The 24993-nt window shown below is 37.6% G+C and overlaps 4 protein-coding genes and 2 non-coding genes across 14 annotated transcripts in view; 5 read left to right on the forward strand and 1 right to left on the reverse strand.

Moving 5' to 3' along the window:
* Window positions 1-3459, forward strand: part of micu3a (mitochondrial calcium uptake 3a) — a 28611-nt gene extending 25152 nt beyond the window's left edge. For 4 of the 7 annotated variants that reach the window (XM_081605075.1, XM_081605086.1, XM_081605080.1 and 1 more), the window contains 4 exons: window positions 1625-1735; window positions 1839-1996; window positions 2619-2683; window positions 2842-3459. In XM_081605075.1, coding sequence (XP_081461201.1) covers window positions 1625-1735; window positions 1839-1996; window positions 2619-2683; window positions 2842-2848 — 341 coding nt within the window. In that variant the 3' untranslated portion in view covers window positions 2849-3459. Of the gene's footprint in view, window positions 1-1624; window positions 1736-1838; window positions 1997-2618; window positions 2688-2841 lie in introns of those variants that run through there. The other 3 variants (XM_081605089.1, XM_008414171.3, XM_081605097.1) reach the window with 1 other exon arrangement.
* A 1594-nt stretch (window positions 3460-5053) lies between these two features.
* Window positions 5054-18050, forward strand: vps37a (VPS37A subunit of ESCRT-I). 3 transcript variants are annotated; one of them, XM_081605100.1, is made up of 12 exons: window positions 5054-5183; window positions 11970-12044; window positions 12411-12528; window positions 13785-13888; window positions 14082-14307; window positions 15017-15087; window positions 15179-15306; window positions 15402-15460; window positions 15547-15615; window positions 15829-15972; window positions 16620-16708; window positions 16848-18050. In XM_081605100.1, exons 3-11 carry the CDS (start codon window positions 12502-12504, stop codon window positions 16698-16700), a joined length of 909 nt encoding a protein of 302 aa, XP_081461226.1. In that variant the 5' UTR covers window positions 5054-5183; window positions 11970-12044; window positions 12411-12501; the 3' UTR covers window positions 16701-16708; window positions 16848-18050. The 3 variants fall into 3 exon arrangements, with proteins under 3 accessions (XP_081461226.1, XP_081461224.1, XP_008411505.1); XM_081605098.1 differs by lacking the exon at window positions 5054-5183 and adding an exon at window positions 9697-10635 and having other exon boundaries at window positions 16818-18050; XM_008413283.3 differs by lacking the exon at window positions 5054-5183 and adding an exon at window positions 9698-10635.
* Window positions 6137-6352, forward strand: LOC145553684 (small nucleolar RNA U3). Its single transcript, XR_014089725.1, has one exon. It is a non-coding gene; the product is annotated as a small nucleolar RNA U3 (small nucleolar RNA).
* On the forward strand, window positions 7398-7613 carry LOC145553687 (small nucleolar RNA U3). Its single transcript, XR_014089726.1, has one exon. It is a non-coding gene; the product is annotated as a small nucleolar RNA U3 (small nucleolar RNA).
* A 96-nt stretch (window positions 18051-18146) lies between the features above and the next one.
* nsmce1 (NSE1 component of SMC5/6 complex) lies at window positions 18147-22310 on the forward strand. The gene is made up of 8 exons (XM_008413089.2): window positions 18147-18263; window positions 19275-19397; window positions 19724-19845; window positions 19949-20026; window positions 20218-20364; window positions 21265-21381; window positions 21825-21951; window positions 22170-22310. The coding sequence occupies exons 2-8, from the start codon at window positions 19280-19282 to the stop codon at window positions 22202-22204; spliced, it is 744 nt and encodes a 247-aa protein (XP_008411311.1). The 5' UTR covers window positions 18147-18263; window positions 19275-19279; the 3' UTR covers window positions 22205-22310.
* Window positions 22311-22900: 590 nt separating this feature from the next.
* On the reverse strand, window positions 22901-24837 carry LOC103466959 (trace amine-associated receptor 13c-like). Its single transcript, XM_008412959.3, has one exon. It carries the CDS (start codon window positions 24257-24259, stop codon window positions 23276-23278), a length of 984 nt encoding a protein of 327 aa, XP_008411181.1. The 5' UTR covers window positions 24260-24837; the 3' UTR covers window positions 22901-23275.
* Window positions 24838-24993: the final 156 nt, after the last annotated feature.

The raw sequence follows: 24993 nt of genomic DNA on the forward strand, positions 1-24993 counted from the left end.
TTAAATTAATATTTCTGTTCACGATTTTGCATTTAATTAACAGCACAGGGCATGTTATGCAGCTTTTATGAACTTTCTTTTTTTTAAGAATTTGAGACATTTATTTGATGAAATTTTTTGTCCTTGTTTGAAAATAAATGTCCTTTTTTGTGTGTTCAAAATAAGAGCAGTGTGTAAATTTCAAAACTCTTATCACCAGCTTCTATTTCCAAACATGATTGCACCTTTGGAACACGGCAAGTTCTTTTCCAAAAATCAAAACAGGAAATGAAGAAGGACATATCGGTTTTGTTACTGCTCGACCAAGAAGTGAAGAAAATTGATTATTAACCTCGTTTCTTCTTGAGACCCACTTCAACAGCATTTCCTCCTCCAGATTTAGCAGTATGGTCTTCTCAAGTAAAACGGTGTTCAGACAGGTCGAAGATCTCTATTATCCGATAATTAGACACCATATGATACCCGAGCCACGATGTGTCAGACAGTACTCTGGTTTGAGTTCAGGATTCAAAATGTTACTCCTCAGTCAGTCGGTGTGTTCTTTTGGTAAGTTGTAACCGCTGCTGTTTTTTCAACAATGGTACTTTCTGACAGTTTGACTTTACATATGAATCTTCTCATTTGCACAGTACTCACAGGAAATTGTATTTTTCCTTTGGTCACCATGGCAGAAGCTCATTGGCTACACGATCAAAATCGGCTCTCATTGTTGCAGTTGATGCAGTGGGCAATCGTCCCAACTACGCCTTCTCTTCTTTTACGATAACATGGCAAATAAAATGAAATGTTGCAGTTCGTCAATTATTGTTTCCTCCTCCTCCGAACTTGTGAACTGGTAATAATCAAGCCTCTCTGCCATAATTGCTGTGTTTGCTAAGCTATTCTAAACCACATGTATCACAAACGTGAAGGGAGTGGGCAAAATTAAACGTCCTGAAACCCAGTGACCGCGCATCAACTGCATGGTTTTGGCCCAAACATCTTTGCCATCTGAATACTCTTCTATCAATTTAAATTCTAGTTTCTCTGTTTCCATTTTTAAGCGTTTTGAGATCAGTTAAGCTGAGCAGCTTTCTTTCCCCCTTTCCACTCAACCTTTTAATCAAATGACTGTTCTTCTCAAACACATCTGGAGTGACACATCTTACTGTCTAGAGAAAAATGCATTATAATTAGCATTTACGACATTTGCTGTCACGAGTAAGGCACATGTTTGATACTAATATAATGCCACACTGCTATTATTTTAAACATATTAATTAAAAATTCAGTTACGTCCAGTCAGTACCATGCATGTCTCGATTGTTGAGTTTGAGTGGCGATGTTGAGTTGCTATTATTTTGAATGCGACTTTATCTCTAACATTCACAGTGCATCTCAGTTTTTCCTCATTTATGGAATAATATAAAAATGCAGCAATATATGTTTTTGATTTAATTTCAATATAAGACAAGTGGATGCATGATGAGGAATGCTACGTTCACACACGACCCATTTAGCATGGTGTACATCGATCGAAACTGCTCATTATTTCCCCAATTTGAAGTACTTTGCTCAGGACAATAATAGGTCTTCATTACTTTCCCACTTTATCTGGCAGATTCTCACCTAGTTTCTCTTTTTCAGGGCATCACCTTCGATGAGTTCAGATCATTCTTCCAGTTCCTTAACAACCTTGAAGACTTTGCCATTGCCATGCAGATGTACAACTTCGCTTCACGTTCCATCGGACAAGGTAGTGAGAACCCAATCAGGCTTAAAGCTACAGGTGCTAATTGTTGCTGCTCTATCTCCTGGTTTTTGTGTGAACGCCAGACATCTTCATATTTTCCCACTAGATGAGTTTGCAAGGGCGGTGTACGTAGCCACAGGACTCAAGCTGACACGTCACCTGGTGAACACCATCTTTAAGATCTTTGATGTTGACCACGATGACCAGCTGTCCTACAAGGAGTTCATTGGCATCATGAAGGACAGGCTTCACCGGGGAGCCAGGGTGAGGAGCGTGCAGCTTCCTGAGAAATGCACTTAATTAATGAAAGTACAAATATCCTTGTTAAAAGTGTTAGCATCAACAAAAATTTTGAAAAGATGAGAGGTGTCTTCCTTTTAGAAATATACCTTTATTTACAGATACAGTTTGGGATTAGTATGTCTTTACTGGAGCATTCTACACTGATCTGAGATATTTAATCACGTGAAAACTGTCCTGGGATACCTGAAAGACATTTCTGATATTATCTCTGGTGCTATACTGCCACCAAGTGGCAATTTTTAAAAACTACAATAGTTCATATCTCTAGTGCTATACTGCCATCAAGTGGCAATTTTTAAAAACTACAATAGTTCGAAGTCACGCTAAGGAGTTATTCAGATCTTAACTGTTAATAGTCAGAACTGCGTTTTGTGCTTTCTTACCACTCTTGGGTCTTTTTTTTTTTTAACATGGACTTCTTGCGTATTTTATTCTCTTTATTTCCGACTGCTGTGTTTGATTACAAGATTTTCTTGACTCAGATGTAATTTCCTTGGTCTTGTCCCTGTTTTTTAACAAAAGTTATTTCTTTCCTTTTCCCTGCCTTCCTCATTTCTCATGGTGGCCTTTACTGGCATCTCAGGGGTATAAGTCGGTGGAGAGAGCCTCCTCTTTCAGGTCATGTCTGAAGAAGGAGCTGGCAAGCAGATAAGTACCACTAACAACTACAACAATAATCAAGATATTTATTGAATATGGATTGATTGTTTGTTTGATTGTCTGTATTTCCTTTGGGGAGTGGAGAAATATACAAAAAAAAATGTTGACGTGTTGAACTGACCCTCTTCTCATTGCTTTGTGTGCACCAGGTGAAGGGCCTGCGCTACACCTCCTTCTCCAGGTGCGTTCGCGCTGAGGCCCGGAGACAAGTACACCAGCTATAGAGGACGTATAAGGAGAGGCCTTAAAGGAAGGAATAACTCTAAATGAACTCAGACTTTTGATTTATTAGGAACCTGATTGAGCAGCTTTCTCGTTTCAAATACAGATCTCTAATCCAGCTTCCAATAATCACAAGCATGACTGCATTGACTGGAAAATGAACAATGAAGATTCTATTGTTTTTCTTTGTTTTACTTATGCCAATTCTGTCACACAGAATGTAACAACAAATATGATATGCATTTAGGGTTTACTATTTCCACTGTTTTTACATTAAAATTATTGTTTCTAATTTCAATGCTTAACTGTAATAAAATTGCAACTTGTTTATATGCTAAGTCAATATCACAGTATATTTTTAATAATTTTTGACCGATTTTGGTTAATTCCTGTACAACTGGCTATTAACTTAAAGAGCACAAGAATGAATACAATACATAATGTATGTCAAATGTCATAAGCATGTCGAATTTAACGTTTGAAATTAAGAATTCAAACATGCACAGGACTAACAATGAAGAATTAAATAGCTGTATTTCAAATGTTTTAATTGTTTTCATTATAACAATCATGTCTTATAATTATTCAATATTTTCACTGTCTTATGAAGTTTTAGTTGGACTAGTATGCTGGAAAGTTCCTCGTTATCAATTTGTTACAATTTAATTTGTTGTATATTTGGTATGGATTAAGGCAATATTTGGGCTCTTTGCATCTATGGCGATGACGTCACATCTCCAGGAGCTAATGCGGCTCACTTGTTTCCGCTTTGAGTTACCATGACTGCTAGAAAAGACTAAGTCGTATTTCAGATGCAAAAAAAAAAACAATACTATGAACATTGTTGTCTTCCTAATATAATGGGCTTTTAAGTTTTCATTAATTTCCAAGCGATCCTGAATTAAGAAGATGGTGACTTGTAAATATTTGCCACTACCAGTCAAAGCTAACGCTGCACAACAAACGCACAGTCTCTGGAGCTGTGCGTTTCAAACTTTCACTCCGGATCAGCCTAAAAATACCGGGGATATGGATGGTAAAAAAAGGAGCCGTCCCTGAGTTATTTCCATGGAATCACTTCTGTATTCAGCCTGAAAAAGCGAGTGTATGGGAACGAGTGAGCAGACCAGAGCCAGACAGTCGAGCAACTGATCCGCCTGTACATACTGCTGTAAACATCGTCCTATCTGACCTCTTCACAAGAAACATGCAAAGGTAATAAAATGAAATAACACGGAGACCTTAAGGGACACGGTGATATTTTTCTAAAAGCAGCAACTTTGAGCCTGAACAGCTGAACCAGATCTCTGACTACAGAACTGCACTACTGTTAAGCTATGAGACTTGTTGTGCTTGTCAGGCTTCGGAAGCTAAAAGCCCGAACCGTAACCCCCACCCCTTAGTCTCGGACACTAACGACAATAAAATAAGATAAAAACATTGTCCGTTAGAATGTTTAGATACTTAAATAGCACATTTTTACAAGAATAATGTCAGAGAATATTGCCTACTAGCATAAGCTAAGGTTAATGTTAGCCACAAAGTTTAAGTAAAACTCACCTTTGTGTCAGTGAATGTATAACGAGGCGTACATCTTAAAACCTTTCTCCAGCTTACTTGTTGGGGCTTCGGATCGATGTCCAAACCTTGGCCCAGCCCTGCAAGCACCTAGTGTAAAATGATATTTTTATTGGATCGGAAACAATCGAGCCGCTTTCCCCCGAACGCGGAAGCTGAGGTGCAAAGAGTCCATTGCATCTGAAAAATATCCTTTAAAAAACAGAAGAAAAAGGCAAATTTATGGAGAGGTTATTTCACCATTGCAATGTTTTTTTCTTCTTGTTTTATATATTTCTTGTAAAGCTATAAAAAATGTAATTAAGAGAATGATGATAATTCTCACACCGCAATAGCCGTATATTTGTCGGATTCATGTATTTTAGTGAATTCATTTTCACGCATGAAATTTTTTAAGAGAACGGGGTGTTTACTGGGCATGCGCAGAGAAAGGGGTTTCATTGATTGCTCTGTAACGGCCGAAGTTTTTTTTTTTTTTTTTTTTTAAATAAATAAATAACTTTACATGTTCCAAAAAGTGCGACAGACTGGCAACCTGTCCAGGGTGTATCCCGCCTCTCGCCCGGAACGTTAGCTGGAGATCGGCACCAGCACCCCTCCCGACCCCATTGAGGGACAAGGGTGTCAAGAAAATGGATGGATGGATGTTCCAAAAAGAAAAATAAAACTACAGAGGAGGACCACGTTGGTAAGTTTACGGCTCTAAATAAAATGAAAGACCTGAAGTAGAGGGATTTATGCAGTATTTGGAAATGACGATTAAGCTAGCAATAGATTTAGCTTATCTAGTCCTAGCAAGTTTTAACTGGATATAAAATTAAAATACATAAATGGCTTTGCTTTATATCATGTCGTGTTTGCGTGATAGGGTCAGTTTTTGTGTCCTCACAAGAAATTAAATGTTTTCAAATCACAAATTGTTTAATAAAACTGGTTATATTTGTAACATAATCATTCTCTATTGAGCACTAAAAGTAAAACGTGTGGAGCTTGGCTGTGAAGTGTGAAATGCTGCCCCCGTGTGCAATAATAGTCTCCCTGCGGGTAAATGTGCTAGACTTATGACAGATTTAATATTGAGTCAAAACAACGTTTTTTAATTGGAATTTGATTATTTTCTTTTGTTGTGTATCTCTTATCAGTAGGAGTCAGTAAACTATGCAGTATAGCCAAGTGTCCTTAAATATTTGATTAGTCTAGTGAGCGGAACGCTTTTTATTGTACCGTGTTGTGTCCGGAATATTAAAGGTCGTACCGCATCGTGTTTATTCAATTTACGGAACTGTGTCGACACTCAATAATACAATTATTTATTTGTCGTATTGAGCACCCCTTGACTCTATGTCACTGCAGTGATTCGTCAATGTGTTAAAGTACTGTTTAGGAAATAAACCGGCTCATGTACACGAGGGTCATTCTGAAGGAGACGTCAGAGCACCCTCAATGCATTCTGGGTATTTAGGAATCAGAATATAACTTAAAAACCTTGTTTGGAAACATTTTAAACGTCGGCGCTCTGCTGTTTCATCAGAGTAAACTCATTACTATTTACTCGCCGTGTTGTTTGTCATAATGTCATTGCACCATTACTGAGAGCGAGGGTACCGGAACTCATATACTCTGTCGTCCCTGTTGTTTGTTAAGACTATACTTTCAGGGATCATTTCTATAGTTTTTGACTTGAGAAATGTGATTCTAATTTGTATGGTCTCGCTAACCACGATGAAGAGTCGTGATTTTCCCTTCTGAGCGTGAAGCGGATAGAGAATAATGATTCATTTCATACGTTTTCTATCATTGATGATCGTTCTTTACTTCCTTGTGGAGTAATGAGGAAGGGAATATGGTCAGAGTGGTTATCCTTGCTGTTAAAGAAAAATTATAAGAAAGTGAAGGTTTGCAGTGATTAAATCAATATTGTTTTAGCTGTAGCCACTGTGATCAAGTCTTCAGTTCTGTTTTTTTTAGCTAATTAGAGGAACTAATTTTAAAAACACAAATTTTCTAAGTACAAACGGTTTCATATTAAGATAAATACATTTTCATGGATGAAGTTTACAATAAAATGTTGACTCTGTTTACATTAAGTAAAAAAACTGCAGTATGTTCTCACAGAGAAAATGCTGTATATAGAATATATAAATATATAGAATATATATGTATATAAAATATATAAGGAAGAAAAGTCATACACAAAGTGGAACAACTCTTACAGAGATTCGAGTCCTGTCTTTCATGGTAAAGAGCCGTTAAGAAAAACAGATTTCTCGTGAACCACGTCACTAGTTTGTATTGAAAGTACTGTTCAAGAGTTTTATTTTTAAATAGTGAGGTACATGATTTTTAGATAATTTTTCTTTTTGAAAATTTTGCGTGTAACAGTGTGATGTGGAAGAGAATATGAACGGTTTGTTTTTCAGTGTGAAGGAAATGTAACATATTGTTGACAGTAAATAATATTCAAATGTGACATTGGATTTAACCAAATAAAAAGTATTTCACACCAATTCAGACAGAAAAAAAAAATTCTCATCAAATTAATGACATGTATTGCAGATCTAAGATTTTAAACTCTGCTGTTTGCCATTAAGCATAAATTACAGAGGAAAATCCTAATAAAAGCTGCCTTACAATACTTAAAGAATAATGCTTGAATTTAATATGTGACTTATTAGACATACAAATAGACATTTATGTGCTAAGACAACTAAAAACTGTTGATGTGTCATTTTTCAGCGGTGGTTCTTCATCACGTAGCTTTTTCATAACGTTACAATTTTGATTGTTCCATGCGACTTTTCCGGACGTGCCAAATTGTCCCGTATGCTGCGGGACATCAGGACACCCTGACTGAGACTGGGTGACCAGGAAATGACATCCTGTGTTGTTTCAATTATTTGTTAAGACTATACTTTCAGGGATCATTTCTATAGTTTTTGACTTGAGAAATGTGATTCTAATTTGTATGGTCTCGCTAACCACGATGAAGAGTCGTGATATTCCCCTCTGAGCGTGAAGCGGATAGAGAATAATGATTCATTTCATACGTTTTCTATCTTTGATGATCGTTCTTTACTTCCCTGTGGAGTAATGAGGAAGGGAATATGGTCAGAGTGGTTTTCATTTTTGTTAAAAGGAAAATAAATAAATCTGTACATCTAGTCCCAATACAACAAATTCTTACTGTTGAAATTTAAACACAGCGTTGTCAAAATCCCCAAATTTAAGTTCACCACCTAAATTTAAGTGAGCAATTGTCAATCAGCTACTGATTGGATAGTTACCAGATCAGTAGGTTCTGCTCAGATCCTTAGACTGCCCAGCTGCCAGATCAGATGCTTCAACACTTAGGGTGGTGCTGCTGATCATGCTGAAAATAATTGCTTAGATCAGGGGTGTCAAACTCATTTTCATTTTGGGCCAAATCAAGATCATGAAGGCTCTTAAAGGGCCAGTTGTGCCAGAATGCACTGATAAAACCTGTTCACAAACTGTTAAAATGAAATATTATTGAATATCTTTTCAGTCCCTCCTGGATTTTGTGATTCTTTTTGTGACTTTTTGCAATAAAAATCAAAGTGTGAAAAACAAGGTGTAAAAATCAAAGTGTTTGAGGTACTAATTTGGAAATATTTGCGCTTATTTATGACGGTAAATGAGAATTTTATTACTCGCTGTGTAGAGTCCACCTGACTCAGGGTTTTCACTTTTCTTAGACCTTTATTAAAAAGGTTAACGAAGATTTAACGTCAACACCTGATATTAGTCATTTGTTTTTAATCACTTTGCTATCACTCAACCACAATCGCTTCGTCATTGAACATCATGTTCAGGTTTCTCCGTGCTCACGAGGGATCATCACTTCTCATCGTTATGGCTTAACGAGACCATTTAAGTGCTCATTTCTCAAATCCACAAGTCAACTAAGATCTAGATGAGGTAACTGGAGAGACTGACTGACAAGGCACCAACCCCAGGTTGGTAGTACGTCTGGGTGAGCTTTGCTCCTGTATAGAAGTTCTTTGAGTGTTTGAATGGCAAAAAAAATGTATTAGCAACGAAGAAAGAGTTCTATACATAATCACTGTAATGACAACTCATTTCAAGCTCTCTCTGAATGTGCTGATGATAGTAAAAAAAATACAAGAATAACGTAAAATGGCCTGTTGAATGGTCTCTTAGACATAAACATAGAAATTTGCCAGGTTTCTTCCAGCTGGTCCCAATCACAGCCATACTGGAGATGTCACTGTGATCCTGAAGGACGGACAACCAAACTCATGTTTGAGGCACGGATGGCTCTGTGAACCACCTTAATCCGTATCAGTTCCTAAAAGAAAGCCCGAGATCTCAACAACTACGAATAGTTTAGGAGAAGGGTACATTTTGTACACAACTTCCCAAATGATGCCATTTTGTTCTGTATAAAAAGACGTTAAAAGTTGGTAGTAGCTGTTCCATCTCCTCCTCTATCCTAGAAAGACACGTGGTTAGATAAAATGGTGCTTTAAAGAAAGAAACTGTGAAGATGGAAATGTTTCCTGGCCTAAGCTGGAAAGAGGACAGGATTAACCACAGGATTAACCACAGGTTTATCACTAAATAGAAGAAGAATAAAACCCTTGAGGAATGTCCTGTACCGAATTAAGTTCCCTTGCCAGCCAATGAACTTTGAGTTATTGAGAAGGACACTCTAAATAGTTCTTAGAGGTCTTACCTCCTCCGACTTTTATTTATTTTTATTACTGTTTTTTATTTTTTTCATTTGCTATTTTATGGTTGTTGGTAAAATGGTGAAGAACTTCTGTCATCTTGTATTGTTTTTAAATGGGCTATATAAGAAAATGGGCTATATAAGCAATGATAATGCCATTTATAGTTAGATCAGCGTAAAGTCACAATGAATAAATGAGAATATTATTGAGAAGGTAATGTATTTCAGTAACTCTATTCACTCAGTGTTTCACATTATAAAGCTTAAATCCACACAGACGAATGTTTTCACATCTTTATTTGCTTAAATATGACGATTTTCAACTTAGTAAGATTTCTAATAAAAAAACATTTTAAAACAGAAATGTGGGCTTAATGAAAAGTATGTTTAACACCTGAGGTTATTTTCAAACTATACTTTTAATCTAACAAATGAGCCTCATGATACATACAGTAATGAAAGCAGTTATGTGCTATCCCGCTGTTTTTATACATATATATAACTGTGCTTTACAGTAATCTGCAGGTGTATTCCTTTTGGGCTTTCTCATAATTTGTCATGTTCCAATCAAATTTTAATGTATTTTATTGTGATTGTATTTAACACACCAACAAAGATGAATGTGAGGTGAGCATAGTATAATATCGTTTGCAAAAAATCTTATCAATGAGTAGAACAAGCTTGAATAAACAACAGGTACGCATTATTTAAAAAGAAGTGCTTCGTTTTAATGTGACAAAATGTGAAAAAGCTCAAACGCTAATGCAAGGCACTTCACATTGATGTTTAGCTTAAAATATTTCACTGTATTTGTATTATGTACATTTATTTTAAATATATATATTTTTAAATCTTGGCTTTCAATGTATTTTGTAAGGCTGATGTGATTTTTTTTGTTTGTTTTAAATCCAAGCTATTATTTTGGAATATGACAGAAACAGGAAGTTGCGTTTTACGCACGCTACGTATCGTCATAGGTAAATAAGTTGGCCAAGCTGTTATTAGTTGGGCTGTTGTCTCCATATTTTCTTTCAGTTATATTAATGACAGGTCGAAAACAGCGCACGGGCCTTCAAAAACAGAAAAGAGCTGACATTTTTATTATTCTGTAACACATGATATGTCTTTGTAACGTCAATGCGAATTATATTTTGTGAAGAGAGGAAACGGGAGTGTTTGGTTAGCCAGCTAACAGGGGTTAGCAACACAAATCTCCACGCCGTTTGCCTCTAATGCCCACTCTCTCCTTCATCTATTAATTCGTCGGCCTTTTACACTCTGTCGCGAAGTTCAGTCGGTTGTTTCTCCCGGGGAGAATGAGCTGGTTTTTCACGTCGTCTAAAGGCTCCGGACCTATCCCTCCTCTCAACAGCCTACAGCAACAGAGACAGCGGCAGATCGAGTCGCTGAAAGCCGCTCACCCCAGGTAACGTCATCGATGTTCGGTCACCCGGAACCCAGCTGTCGCGCTGGACAAGAGCTTCTTAATAACAATGTTTAAATTGAAAATATTTCTCCCGGTAATAAGAACCCCTTTGCCGACGTGGGTAATTTTATACGACACTCAAAACTGTTTGTGTTAGCCTAGCTAACCTTCTGACTATGTAATATCAGAAGTACATACTGTAAACGGAGCTCTCTGCTTAAAATACTTCATATTTAAAACTATTGCTTGGACAGTTTATTGAACTCTGTCACAGTAATTTACTACTCCCGATTATTAAGGAACGTCACCACCAGCGTAGTTACAGAGCAGCTAGTCCTAAAGTAGGAAGCTGCCATTCACTGTGTTAGCTGTGAAGCTAATTTAATCCATCCGTGACAGTTCCAGCGTCTTATTTTGGTCAGATTGTACAAGTTGTGGCCGGCTGGCCATGTCCTGTGATCACTCCTGAGTTTGTCACGCATGTAGTTTCAGGATGAGCTTGTTACTGCTGGAGATTAAAGTATTAGCTTTTGTTTACTAGGAGTAGTAGCACGGCTGTGGCAGATTAATTTTTTTCTCTTCGGGTGGTAGTAGAAAATTGTTAATATACTTACAAATGACAATTTACCATCCTGACCTGATGGGTTTTAGTTGCCCAAATATGTGTCGTAAATGAGATTACATAAATAAAAAAAATAAAAAAAGCAAAACCCAAGTATTTAAATTATAGTCCATGTGATTGGACTCTCTCATTTGACTTATTTGCAAACTAATGAAATGTTTTATTTTTGTTTTTTTTAGGACAGCCACTAACTACAGTTTTTTTTCCCTCGGTTTTTATTCCACATCATGTTTTTGATTAGTCAGTTACTTCCATGATAGACAGTAAAATTACAGTTTTGATTGAAATGTTCAGGGCATTATAAATACATTCTGAAAAATTCTGGACTCAGTATATATTAAGATGCTTATAAAGTGGTGTAGCTTTAAAGAGTCTATATATAGTCCTCAATATGATCCTGGGTTACATGCTAAATATTTCCAAAATGAAGAACTTACACCACTGTCTGTCTACATATACCGATGGCATGTATTGTGATGCTCTCAATAGATGTTTCAATCCATAAATGTTTTATAATTTCTTTATTTTCTATGGAATCCAAAACTATCATCCATCCAAGCACATTTTCTCTTTTATGTAACCGTTCAAACGTATTTTAATCAGTTAAATTTGGCAGGTAAGATGATGTTTTTTGTAAACCTGTCATTCACAATGATTCATTGCTCTGATTTTAGTGCATTTTTAGTACAACTTTTCCCCCTCCCCCTTACAGCCTTGCAGAAATCCAGAAAGATGTCGAGTACAGAATACCATTTACAGTCAACAACTCCACCATTACTGTTAACATGTGAGTATATCTTTAGACTTATATTTGTGGTTTAGGATGTTTACCCACTCATTTAGTTTTTTTCTGTAACTGGCAACTTTCCACTTTGTACATCAACAATGATTTCTTAACAAGGTACTAGAAAATAAATCGATGATATAAAAAGTTTTCTGATTTTTAGCCTCTTCCAAACGAACAGTTCCAGTATGAAACTTACTGAACCAGGTTCATGTAAACATTATCGGGTTATTCTTCCTGGTTATTCCCTTTTTTTTTTTAAATATTTGAAATGCATGATAAACAATATTTCAAATATTACTTTTACTTGTTTGGATCCCACTAATTCAGTGTCTGTAATACCAATTCTGCTTGGTGTTTCTCCCACAGTTTGCTGCCTCCTCAGTTCCCTCAGGAGAAGCCGGTGGTTAGCGTCTTCCCCCCTGTTGGTCATCATTTAATAGACAGCAATAATGGCACGATGATCACCAGCCCCCTCATCACTAATGCAAGTATCTGCCTCTCATAAAACAGTGTGTTTGCTCGCATTAGCAGAATAAACCAGCTAAGAACATCTTTGACGTATGGATTTAAGCATTCCAGATGCTGTATTCAAAATGGGATTGTGAGTTTTTACTAAAAGCCAGACTACAGGTCAATCTGACCAATCCTAAAAATGACCATTATTCTGAAAATATGGATTTAAAACATTATTGTGAACCAAAGTTTTTATAGTTGACTAAAATGAACAAAATGATAAACACTGAAATTGAGAAAACATTTTTAACTGAAATTAATAAAAACAAGGTAATTGATGGAACTATAATATACATTTATGAAACTAACTACAACATTCTGGAATTATAGCTGTAATCCCATTCATTTTTGTGTTTATTAATGTACTATCAGTCTTTCAAACTGATGTGAAAGTGATTTTTTGTTGTTTATTTTTCACATAAGCTGTTTATATCAGCTGTCGGCAAATTACGGCAGTCCTTAATCATCTTGCTAGTCCACAAAATGGTGACAGCAAAAGTTGGGAGGAAACGATGGATTTAGTTGGTTCTTCAACAATAATTGAATACATTTTGTGAAAATAGTGTATTCTTTTAAGTGTCCATTACTCAGTCATGTATGAGTAACCATAATGCAATACTTTGACCTTTTTGAATTCTAATTATAAAATTTAACCAAAATCTGAAAAAACTAAAAATACCACTATAATTAATACAAACTAAACTGAAACTAAACAATGTTTAACTAATGATACTAACTAATGAAAACTTGCAAATCCTCTCGAAAAACTAATAAAAACTGAATTAAAAAAACCACAAAGTCACAACAAAATAAAAGTAAACTGTATTGAAAAACCCCGAACTATTATAACCCTATCATGAACTCAGTAAGTACATAGTGGAAGCATCGCTGTAGGAGCGCCATGACGCTGCTCACTGTAGCCACTGTAATAAAGTCTATCATCTGACTACAACTGAAACTGAAATGAAAGTTAAAGGAAGGTGGTTTCCACCAATAACCACTCAGTGCGACGGAGAGGATGACTGTTTTCTTTACCCTCAGTCAACCTTTTCATCACCCCAGTCACATCATAACGCCATTTTGGAATACGGATTAAATCATTTTCTATCTTAATTTACTTTTATCTGTTACTCTGATTAGAGGCACCAATAAGAGTTTTTTTTTCCTTTTTTTTTGTTGTTGTTGTAAAAGTCTGACTTCATTTTTGTCTTGTTGCGTATGTTACAGTTCGGTATGCACTCAGATCTGGGTAAAGTCATCCAGAGTCTACTCGACGAGTTCTGGAAAAGTCCACCCGTCTTAATGTCTGCAGGTCCTGCAGGCTTCCCATAGTGAGTGTCACGCTGTCTTGGATTTCTCTGCATTTCCACAAAGTATTTTCCATACTGATTTTATCCAAGAAACGGGTGGAGCAGCTCTGATATTAGTTTGGTATTGGCATAGAGCGTCAGTAGCCTTTCTTTTGACGTCCTACGCATATCTCAAGGTGCATTTACTTATGTTCTCCCTCATGTTTTGCTGCAGTATGTACAAGCCATCGGGCATCGCTCCTTACCCCTCCCAGGGTTTCCATTATGGGCCCCGTCATGTGGGTCCCAACCAGACACCGCCGCCTGCTTCTGGTGTGGCTCCGTCTCAGGCCCCCATGCCTCATTCGACGGTCGACATCGCTCACGGCCTCCCGCGAGCTCCAGCCCCGTACGGACTGATAACCGAGCTGCCGCTCCCCGTACCAACCGGAGACTCGCAGGTACACTGATTATGAAGCTTAGAGTGTTTAAAGTAAGTAAGTTATTTTAGTCAAATAATTAGTATTACAAAAATGTCCTTTGAAACCTTTGAACGGTTGATTATCCCTCATCCCTCTGCAGCTGATGCTTTAGCAGCACATCCATGTAGAAGCTATGCTATTTTTATTGTTTCCTCGCAGATCAGGCAAATTAGACGCTGCTCTGACTCTGGATTTTCTGGTTGGTCTCTATGGCACCAGCCAGACACATAAGCGGTGTTGGGAAAATGTTTTCGCTATTGTAGCACATGTTGTCGTCGTCTCTTGGCGATGGACCATAGGTGATTATCACAGAGAAAAAGCTGATTCTAATTTACATTATGGCTCTTTGTGGCAAAACATTTTTCAGGGTTTTTTTTTTTTGTCGATTGAGATTATTTTCTGTCATTTCACAATGGCAGAAAATTATCTGCCATTATTTTCTGGCCGAAAAACGATTACAAAGTAATCATTGCTTTGTAATCATTACAGAGTAATGATTACAAAGCAATGATTGCAGTTTGTGTTTGTCTTTTGCTTACATTCAAAGTACAACTCTTAAAAGTTTGTGATTTTTACGCAAAAACACTGTCAAAAAGCACAGTATTCACGCAAAAATAATGTTAAAGCAAAAGACAAATGGGAGTAAAATAAGAAAGTAAGGCAGCTAAACTGCTTCTTTCTCTTCCAGGTGGGACTGAATGGACACATTTACAAGATGCCTGAGATTCCAGAGTCTTTTCCTGAACTATGTGACAAAACGTAAAGAATATCAAATTTACTATTTACATTTTTTTATGTAAACAATTCAAGCCATTGTGAACTTAAGTTGTCTTCCCTCCTTCCCCAAAAGTCTGACTCAGTTGTCAGACATGTCTGAAAACGAGGACGTCCTGCTGGAGTTCTTTGTGAGTTTGCCGCAGCTCAAACAAGTCACGGGTGACAAAGAGGATCTGGTCAACAGCATAGTGGAGATGGCCAGTGAGTTCCTCTTCTGTCAGTCTTTGTGAAGAGATTGTTGCGGAGTTTACAGGTTTTACATTAAAAACAAAACCTGTAAATCTTGTTTCTTGCAGAAAAGAACCTCCACATGGAGCCACAGCTGGAGGGAAAAAGACAAGAGATGCTTTACAAGGTCAGCCTCCGGCTCCTGCTTCCTTTCACGCTTGTCACTTGTCCAGCTGCTCACGTTGTGCTTTCTGTCCGCTGTTTTTCGCACAGTATGAACAGCTGACTCAGATGAAGTTAGCCTTTGAGACAAAGATGCAGAGACAGCATGAACTCAGTGAGGTAAATCGCTTCACTCTTCACGCCAGGCTTTTATTTCAAAGAAATACCAGGCATTTGTGTTGATGATTTATTGTTTTTCTTTGCACGTCCAATTCTATATAACACAAACTTGTGTGACATTTCAGGAATATTCTTTTTGCCACGATAAATGATGAATTGACAAAAACATTTGGAGATTATCCTGTTTAATTTACACCGTTTTACCCTCACCAGAGTTGCAGTTTGAGCACTCTGCAGGCTCGGCTAAAAGTCGCAGCCCACCAGGCAGAGGAGGAGTCGGAGGAGACGGCTGAAAACTTTCTAGAGGGACGCATTGATATCGATGAATTCTTAGCTAGTTTCATGGAGAAGAGAACGGTGAGAGAAGAAACGTGGTGGTTTGGTTTATCATGTTTGGCATTAATTGTTTTTCTCTCAAGTTTTCCTATAGTGTGTTAGTTTTCCAGTTCTAGATATTAATAATGGAAAACAACATGACTGGATAAATGAAGCGGTGGGCACTGCTAGCTAAAAAGTTACCTGCGTTAACACTAAAGCACGAATCATAAATATTAGTTCTGCTAATGTGCAACTTAAGAATTTATCTACAAAAATTAATTTAGCAGGAGCTAAATTAAGTTTATATTAAAAACAAAACTTTGAAAAATGTAGTAAACATTTCAAATTTGGCATTAAAGAGCTAAATGAAAAATTTGCTTTGCTATTAGCGCATTGACAGATGAATGCAAGACTGCCCACCACTGGATACATGTCTGTTTTGTCTTTACTATCAATATTGTAGTTTCTAATTGAGAAAAATATTCATTAATTAGCAATTGGTACACCAAAGAGTATTGGGGTTGAAATTCTTGCTTTTAAATAAAAAGTTTTTGTACCATGATGATTTAAAAGAAAAAACAGACATTACAGTAAAGTATTCTGGAAAGTTAAGTGTGACATTTTGAAATAAAACAGTAAAATTTCACATAAAGAGAAAATCATGCTTGATGTTTTTCTGTCTTTAGCTTTGCCACAGCAGAAGGGCCAAAGAGGAGAAGTTGCAACAGTCTATAAACACACATGGTCATTTCCCTCCCAGTCACTAAAACACAAGGTACAACGTCAGTCATCTGCTTTCTGATAAAGTGAAACTTTGTAGTTCTCAGCTGACAGTTTTGCAACAAGCAAAAAAAAACCTTGATTTTCACAATCTTCTCATTCAGCTCCTGACATCGTATTTTTTGGTCTTCCAGGATTGGTGTTTTTTTTTTTTTTTTTTTGTGTTTTTTTCCTCTCAGCCGACTGCTGCCAACAGAAAACGAACGCATCAAAAACTTTACAGGCGCTGAAAGCACACCAAGTCAATGACGGACAACTAGCAAGACGTTGGTGACGATGAAACTTTGGAGGATGAGCGTCACTCACGTGGAAAACGTGCTGACGCCACGGAAACGCCCGAACACGTTGTGGATAGTTTTGTTTGAGCTTTCCAGTTGTTTGACAGTGATGAAATAGAGTTTTGTTCTGGGACTTATTCCACTTTTATTTTTCAGCAGGGGACGCCCACATAGTATCAGATTGTTTGGTGTGAACACTTTTTGAAGAAAGTACAAAGGCTTGGCACATTTATCAACAAACGTAATAAGTGTAAGGTAACATCACCAGGAAAATATTGAGCAAGTCAAACATCAGTATTTATACTCTGGTTATATGGTTTTGTCCTCAGTGGTTTCACTTCTTCTTTCACAGAGATGCTGTGCTATCCCCAAAAACTTTTACAACTCCTGGTTGCTAAGTTAACCAGGCTAAATTCAGATTTAAAAAAAGGCAGGGTTGACATTTGACTCCTGCTTTTTATAGGAAAACTGTAAAACTAGAATTTCTTTGTGAAAGGATTTGATTTTATTCTGAAAGTGAACCCTAAGATTGTCGGTGTGTTTGCATTGACATTGATTATTCAATATTGAGTCACAGAATAACCCAAAAATCATTGAGTTAAAGAGGAGATAAAATACTGTACACCATCTGTGTATTAAATATCTGTAAAGATTTCTCATTTTTGAGCATTAGTAAACTTTACTAAAGAGTACTTGTTGTCACGTGGATAATTTAGCCACAATATTACTTCGGCACTACCGTAGCTGAGTCATCTCTTTCACTGCAAACACACTGATGATCTTTTTTTTTTTTTTTCTTCTTACTTGCACAGTAATGACACCTAAGCTGTTTCCTGACATCTTTTGAACTTGAATGCTACATGGAAAAAAAAATGAAAAAGAAATGGGACAATGTTGGGGGAATATTAGGGGAAAAAATATGTTGCGGGAAAAAAAGCTTAATGGCATCGAATACTGTATTTAAATGTTAATAATAGGCTATATTATAATCAGAGACTCAGACACCTTGTATCATATGTTCTTATTTAATTTGTTAGAGTAATAAAGCCTTTAGAATAAGTCTGGTTGGTGCTCTGTTTTAATGTAATGTTGAGAAATGTTTAGAATGGAGAAATTCCCAGTATTTGTCAATGACGTTCAGCGATTTTGACACAAACCCGTGTGCTGCAGCGACGTGACGCCCCCGACCAGCAGGCGGCGCTAATTCTTCACAACGCCTCCAAATCTTCAGGAAGACAACACGGAAGGCGCACTGTACTGGAAGCGAATCAGGTGAACTTCTTATTTTCAGCTTAAATTATGAAGAAGGAAAAAAAAAAAGAAATAATACAGTTTGAACAGGCGGCGCAGCATTTAGTTAGCAAAATCAAACAACCTAGCATCACTATGGCGCCGAATGTGAAAGTAAACGTTTCTAACTGTCGTTCTTGTTTTTACTTAACGGAATCCAATGGACCAAATGTAACGTTTTTTCTTAGTATTGTTTACTGATAAGTTGTGGGTCAACAACTTGATCACTCCTGTGATTCAGTAATGCTTCCGAAAATACATTTAAAAGGATTTTGCCCACGCTTCATAATTTACAATAGTTTAGTGATCCTTTCGTCACAAGTACAAAACCTCTGCACAGAATTGCTGAGTTGGTCGAGGTTTTAAACCTTTTCCATGCTTTTTAATGCCAGAAGTACACTTATCAGTGGATATCGTAGCTAATTTATTGCTTAACCTGATATAAAGTACTTGTCTAAATGTGTTTCACAACAATTACACATACAAGTCTTTTTGGGGTATGTCACTTCCAGATTTACACACCCAAATGAAGATTTCTCCTTTTGGTGTCACTTAGCTCTGTAAAACAGTTCAAGCTCTGGCAGCTTGACTGCAGAGTGTCTTTGAACGTAAAATCCTTCAAATTCAAGTCCTTCCACAGATTAACAATTACATTTAGTCTTGCTTGGTACTTGGTCTTTATATCACATGAATTTGGTTCAAACTAGGGGTTTGACCCAAAGTGCAGCACAGGGTCCATTTCCTGCCCTTTCAATGATTTTGTGCTGCCCGCTTGAGTGACATTTCCACTGACAATTTTAAAATGGAAATTGTTGGTACAGTGTATTAAATCACCATGACTATATAAGTATAAATCATTTAGATGCAATATTTGGTAGGCTATATTATTGAGGGCCATGCTTTAAAATTCAGCTTGTGACAATAAATTTGGACACTTGAATGTAAAAACAGAACATGTGCAGTTTCTATAATCACGGCGTCTCTGTTTGTCAGGAAACATGTCGAGACTGCTGGGAGACGGCCACCGGAGGTTTCTACAGACCCTGATGGCCGTTGGCATCACTGACGAGCAAGAAGCAAGGGCACTTTATCAGCACTGCTGTGACACACACAAGAGTGAGTAACTTTTCTACTTATGTTAAAGAAAAATTAATAATAATTATAGGCAGGTGCTGATCCAAAAGTAACAAGAAACATCGTTTCTCCAAAAATGTTCACATCAAGAGGATTCTGTGTTGTTGTAATTTCAGCCCCCAATCGGAAAATATTAAATGAGATCCAAAAGGAAAATTTATGCAATGTTTTTTAGATGATGTGATGAAAAGAAGTAGAAATGTAACATCTAACATTAGTTGATCTGTTTACAACATGAATTAAACAGTTAAGTCTCAGAAAAAAATAGTTTTCATTTCTTTTATTTTACTTTTTTTTTATTTTTGCAGTGCAGTGTATTCCTGACAAACTGGATGAGTTTATTGAAGCCATCAACTCCAGGCTGCAGCCCATGTTCATGCAGATCAGAAAAGGCATGTCTGAGGAAAATGGCCATCAGTACTATGCCTTGGTCAGTACTTTTTTGCTTCAGAAACACATGTGCTGGTAAAAGGCCACTGTTTTGATTTGTTTTATCAGATTGAAAATGTCACAACCTCTATGATCCTCTGCAGGTCAACATGGCGGAAACCGATATCACCAGGATGACGTCAGATTACGCCGACAACGAACTGGAGCTGTTCAGGAAAACGGTGAGAGAAGTCTACTCACTTTTAGCTCCCAGGTTTAAAATAAAGGAACTAAATGTAAATGGAATATCATTTGTATTGAAAGTATTTTTTAAACATCATGTAGCATCCGCTTACTGGGTGGGTGAGAATTGAACTTATTTTGGGGGTTTTGTTTAAACCCAGAAATGTATTGTGAATCTCGTCTAATCCAGCTGGACCTAATTGTTAGCTCTGAGAACGGGTCGGCCTCCTCCACAGACATTCTGAACAGCACCGACACCATGACCTCTAAAAAACTGAAGAAGAGTGAAACGGAGCACCTTCTGACTCGGCTGGTGCAGGACAAGTGGCTTTGCGAGGTAAAACACTCTGTCTTTCTGCTTTGGTTGGTTCGTTAAACAATTTAGCAACAACAGGGTGTTCATGCCTCCTTGAAATGTCTTAAATTCATTGGAACAAATGTAAGTTGGGCCTTAAATAAACTAATAACAGGTCATAAATTTTATCATAGCTAGATGATTCAGTTTTGTGTGTAGTTTTTTTTTTTTTCTTATGGGATTTTCTGTCAAGGTTTTGAGTCGTGCAGACATTGCATTTTGATTAGAGGCTATTGATAACTAGCTGCTAGCTAACTAGCTGGCTGGACTATTGCATCCATCATGGTACGTACAAATGAATGACCTGTTGGCTGAATGACATTTGTTTTTGCCACTTGCTCACTTCTTCTGCCAGTCCATTTGAGCAGATTTCCCCAATCATCATAGCTTATTTTTCTGTTTAATTTAATTCAAGCTGGCATTAAAAAGTCTTGGCCTCGACTTGCTAAAATATGCAGATTCCCTGTACACACCCCTGCCCATATGCAAGCTTTAATTATGTTTCAGTCAGCTGAAGCTTTGGCCTGAAACTTGTTTCGTTCTGGTACAGGATGCATGGTTTTTAATTAGTTTTTTTTTTCCTTACCATTCTTCTTTGCAAAATAACCTGAAATCTGTCGGATGTAATGAAGAGCTCATGTAAACAGCAACCTAACCGTCGTTTTAGGCTGATGTGCTGATGTCTTGGTAGGCTTTCCAGTTCAAGATGTTGACTTGATCGGTGTTCTTTGAGATCGTCTCCTAATCTAAGCTGTTTTTCCACAATATGTATGGTTTCTTCATAATGCTGTTTGTTCATTAGTGTTCCATAAAGCACACTGGTATTTCGGACTGGTCAGTCCTGTGTGTCTGGTTTCACCTGTGGCTGATTTCTGAACCTAGAGACGTGGGGAGTACACTCTGTCCACTCGATGCATCATAGAGATGGAGCCGTATATTCGCACAATGTATCAAGACCAGGTCAAAGTGTGTCACATCTGTCACAACATCGCCTTTCAGGTAATTTAAAATAAATTTTAATATTATACCACTACACTGCCTGCCCAAAACAATTTTTTTTTAATATTTCAAAACAGAAATACAATGTACTCTGTTTGGACAGTTTCTCTTTCCTGTTTTGGTGTGGCTCCGCCATCTTTATTAGTGGTTTTTTTGAAAGCTATACAACATTTTAGTCTCAATTTCTTCAAATCCCTTCACATTATGCTTATGGAAATACTTTGACTTTCACTATTGAGGATTTTGGGGGATTTTTTTTGGACAGACTGTGTATAAAAGCCTAATTCAGTTCAGTTCCTAGTTTTATTCAATTCATTCCATGAAGTAAAAACACATACCAAATAAATCACAAGCTTCCTTTAAGAAAAAAAAAAAAAGCTTTAAAACTAATTCAAACAGGTACAGTGTGTAATGCTTTGTTGGTCTTTTCTCTTTAACCAAAGTGCCAGATTTGTGAGAATCCCTCCTGTGGAATAAAAATCCACAACCCGTGCGTTGCCAGATATTTCAAAGGAAGAGTGGAGCCACGCTGTCCAGCTTGTGACGACTTTTGGCCGCATGAAATCCCCGGTACATTTTAAACATCATGATATCAAAATAATAATTAATATTATGCCACTACACTGCCTGAGGCGTTTTGCTTTATATTTGGGAAACAGCACTGCATCCTGTGCATTTTATTTTGCTGGTTTTTCGGGAAACGTTTAATAGCACAGATATAGAAAGACAGTGTAAGCACTCAGTCAGTGTTTTCCCTAAGCTTCATACTCTTTGCTCTTCTTTTGCAGAAGTAAGAGGGCTCCGTTCTCAGTCCAAGAGATGAGTTCAACGTTGTTGTTTTTGTTTTTAACAAAATGTTGTTATAACCTCTGTATTTAAACATGCTGTATATTTCCTCCTGTTTATGCAAATAAATTGTTTTTTTTTTGTTTTATTGTATCTTGTTGTCATTTACACACATTCCAAATAAAATCATGATTTCTAAGTTTTTGCAAACTTTTTAAATGTCTTTTGTTCTATCTTTATTAGCTTGATTCAGGTCAGTTGAACTACTGTCAGCCCCCATTTTCTTATAGGCCTGTTTAAATTCCTTAAGAAAGGCTATTTTAAATAATATATGTAAAGGTGATGCTGTCAAATACGCAATATTTAAAATTTCGTGAAAGAAGTCCGTAATCATACAAGCAAAAATACAAGATACACTAATATTAATCCATAAGAAGCGATAAAGTGCTTTTTTATGTGGAGGTGTTGGCTTTCTCTACTTTGCTATTTTGTCCTTTTAAGAATCTCATGGAGATTAGAATACTTACAAGGCTAGTTGGGAAAAAAAAAAGATCAGCAATGTCACTGTGGAAGAAAGTCACGCCGACCCAGTAGACTCTTTTCTTGTTCCTTTAAAATTGACTTTTAGTTTTGCCATGGCAACCAGCTCTGACAATTTTAGATCGTTTTGTGAATTATTCCAGGAAGTAGATGTTTTCTTCTGACTTTCCTTTTTTATATATAATATATAACTTTTATATATATAATTTCTGCCATTCTGAGGACATTAATGATCTTGATATGAAACGTCTCTGATCTAGACTGTTTAATGTGAACTAAATATTGTGTTAACTTTGCTTTCCATATCTATCTCCAGATAACTTTATTTCTTATCATCTGGACAGTGCTAGGTCAAATCTAGAGGTGAGATGGGAAAAGTATAGAAAACCATTTAGCATTCTCTTAAGTCAGTCACACAACAGTATCTTCAGTCAGAAGCTTCTTCAGATTTGCTGTAAAACGAACTGCTACAGGAGATCTGTCCACCCCACAGTTTATACAACAACACTGAAGAACTTTGAATAATTAAAACATTTAACTTCCCTTTGAGTTGAATTGAACATCTTTGTTAAAGCATGTTTGTCTGAGAGCAATCATGTTTTAGGATCTTCAAAGTCACAATTAAAGAAATACTTTTTCTGAACCAGGGATAGAACAAGGCGTATACGAGCGGATTCAAGCAGGAATTAAAATACACCATCCAGGACACAATGGCCCAAGACGAGGCGCTGTTGGAGATGTCTTGACCTGCGAGAGATGGGTAGTAATACGGACAGAAAGTCACCAGAAACATGAATATAATAATGCCAAGAGTCCTGGCTGCTTTCTGCTCGGATTTCTTCGCCGTGACCCTGACCGTGACGGCTGTAACGTGAGAGCGCGTGGCCCGGGCCTGAGACACCGCCTCCACAAACACTCTCATGTACAGGAAGACGATGACCGAGCAGGGCGCGACAAAGGTGAAGACTAGGTCTATGGTTCCAGAGATGTAGCTGATGACCACCAGGCACTCCCCGTAGCAGGAGTTGTACCTGTCCGGCTGCCTGAGGTGGTCTTTTAAGATGAGGCCGTTATAGAGGAGAGCGCAGGCCCAGCACAGGCTCACAGACACCTCCGCTCTGCTGCGAGTGATTTTACTGGAGTACTGCAGGGGGAAACATATGGCCACGTAGCGGTCTATCGATATGAGCACCATGTTTCCCACGGAGGCCGAGGTGAGCGTGAAGCCGGCAATGTAAGACAGGGCGCACATGACGTCACCCAGCAGCCAGCAGGGCTCAATGAACCGCACCGCTTCCACCGGCATCACCAGCAGCCCCACCAGGAGGTCTGAGGCGGCCAGGGACAGCACGAGGGTGTTGGTCGGGGTCTGCAGCTGCCGGAAGTAGGAGATGGAGATGATGACCAGCAGGTTCAGAGCGACGGTGACCACAGTGACGGAGGAGAGCAGCGTGTACAGCAGAACGGCCTGGGAGGGAGGTCGCTTCGGACCGCTGCAGGAGCTATTTGGGTGCTGGGGGTAGCAGAGTTCAACTCTGTCCGGGTTGTCCATCTGTCAGGATGGAGTTCACAAAGCTGTCTAAACTTTAAAGACCTCGCTCACTCTGCCTTACTAAGCTCCTTATTCTCGGCTGCAGCTCTCTGCTACACTCCCCTCCTTTACATTTCTCTGCTCTCTCATTGTTGCATCTACCTCCTATTACCCTTCACTTTTCCTCCTCCCTTTCCCCTCCTCCACCATTGTCATCATTGTATGATGCAAGATTCTGTGTTTCTTGTAATCACTAAACATCTTAGTTGTGATGTCCAGCACTTATGTCTACACCACATTACACATAAAAAAAAAGCTTACATGCCCCTTAATATGACTGGTTTTTATGATTGTTTTCTTTTGTGTGGCAGCTGGTATGTTTTTATTTGTTCACGGTTGTTTTTTCTGTTCGCTTGTTTGTGTGTTAAAAATGCAAAAATAAAGGAAATACTAATAAAATTCAAGTGTCTGTAGGGGTTTGTCGCCTCCTTTTGATGAAGTCATAATTTGCAAAGATTATATCAAAATAAGCTAATTTTTCAAAATGATCAGTCAAGAGACAATTGCCAAAAAGGCTACAGGTTAGTACAGTCACATGAAAAATGAACATATATATATATATATCAGACTGTCTGTGCATCCTTAAAAAAATATGGCTTTAAAATCCATCCATCCATTTTCTTGACACCCTTGTCCCTTAATGGGGTCGGGAGGGTTTGGCTTTAAAATATCAAATACATTTTTAAAAGTAAGTT

Source organism: Poecilia reticulata, chromosome 1 (genome assembly GCF_904066995.2).
Source record: "Poecilia reticulata chromosome 1, P_reticulata-male-v2, whole genome shotgun sequence".
NCBI classification, from domain to species: domain Eukaryota; kingdom Metazoa; phylum Chordata; class Actinopteri; order Cyprinodontiformes; family Poeciliidae; genus Poecilia; species Poecilia reticulata.

Coding starts and splice junctions, on each gene's coding strand:
- vps37a (XM_081605098.1), top strand. CDS start 10,526: ATGAGCTGGTTTTTCACGTCGTCTAAAGGCTCCGGACCTATCCCTCCT. Junction 12,529..13,784: donor CCAGCCCCCTCATCACTAAT/GCAAGTATCTGC, acceptor CGTATGTTACAG/TTCGGTATGCACTCAGATCT. Junction 15,088..15,178: donor CCTGAACTATGTGACAAAAC/GTAAAGAATATC, acceptor CTTCCCCAAAAG/TCTGACTCAGTTGTCAGACA.
- LOC103466959 (XM_008412959.3), bottom strand. CDS start 24,259: ATGGACAACCCGGACAGAGTTGAACTCTGCTACCCCCAGCACCCAAAT.
- nsmce1 (XM_008413089.2), top strand. CDS start 19,280: ATGTCGAGACTGCTGGGAGACGGCCACCGGAGGTTTCTACAGACCCTG. Junction 19,846..19,948: donor GCCATCAGTACTATGCCTTG/GTCAGTACTTTT, acceptor GATCCTCTGCAG/GTCAACATGGCGGAAACCGA. Junction 20,027..20,217: donor TGGAGCTGTTCAGGAAAACG/GTGAGAGAAGTC, acceptor CGTCTAATCCAG/CTGGACCTAATTGTTAGCTC.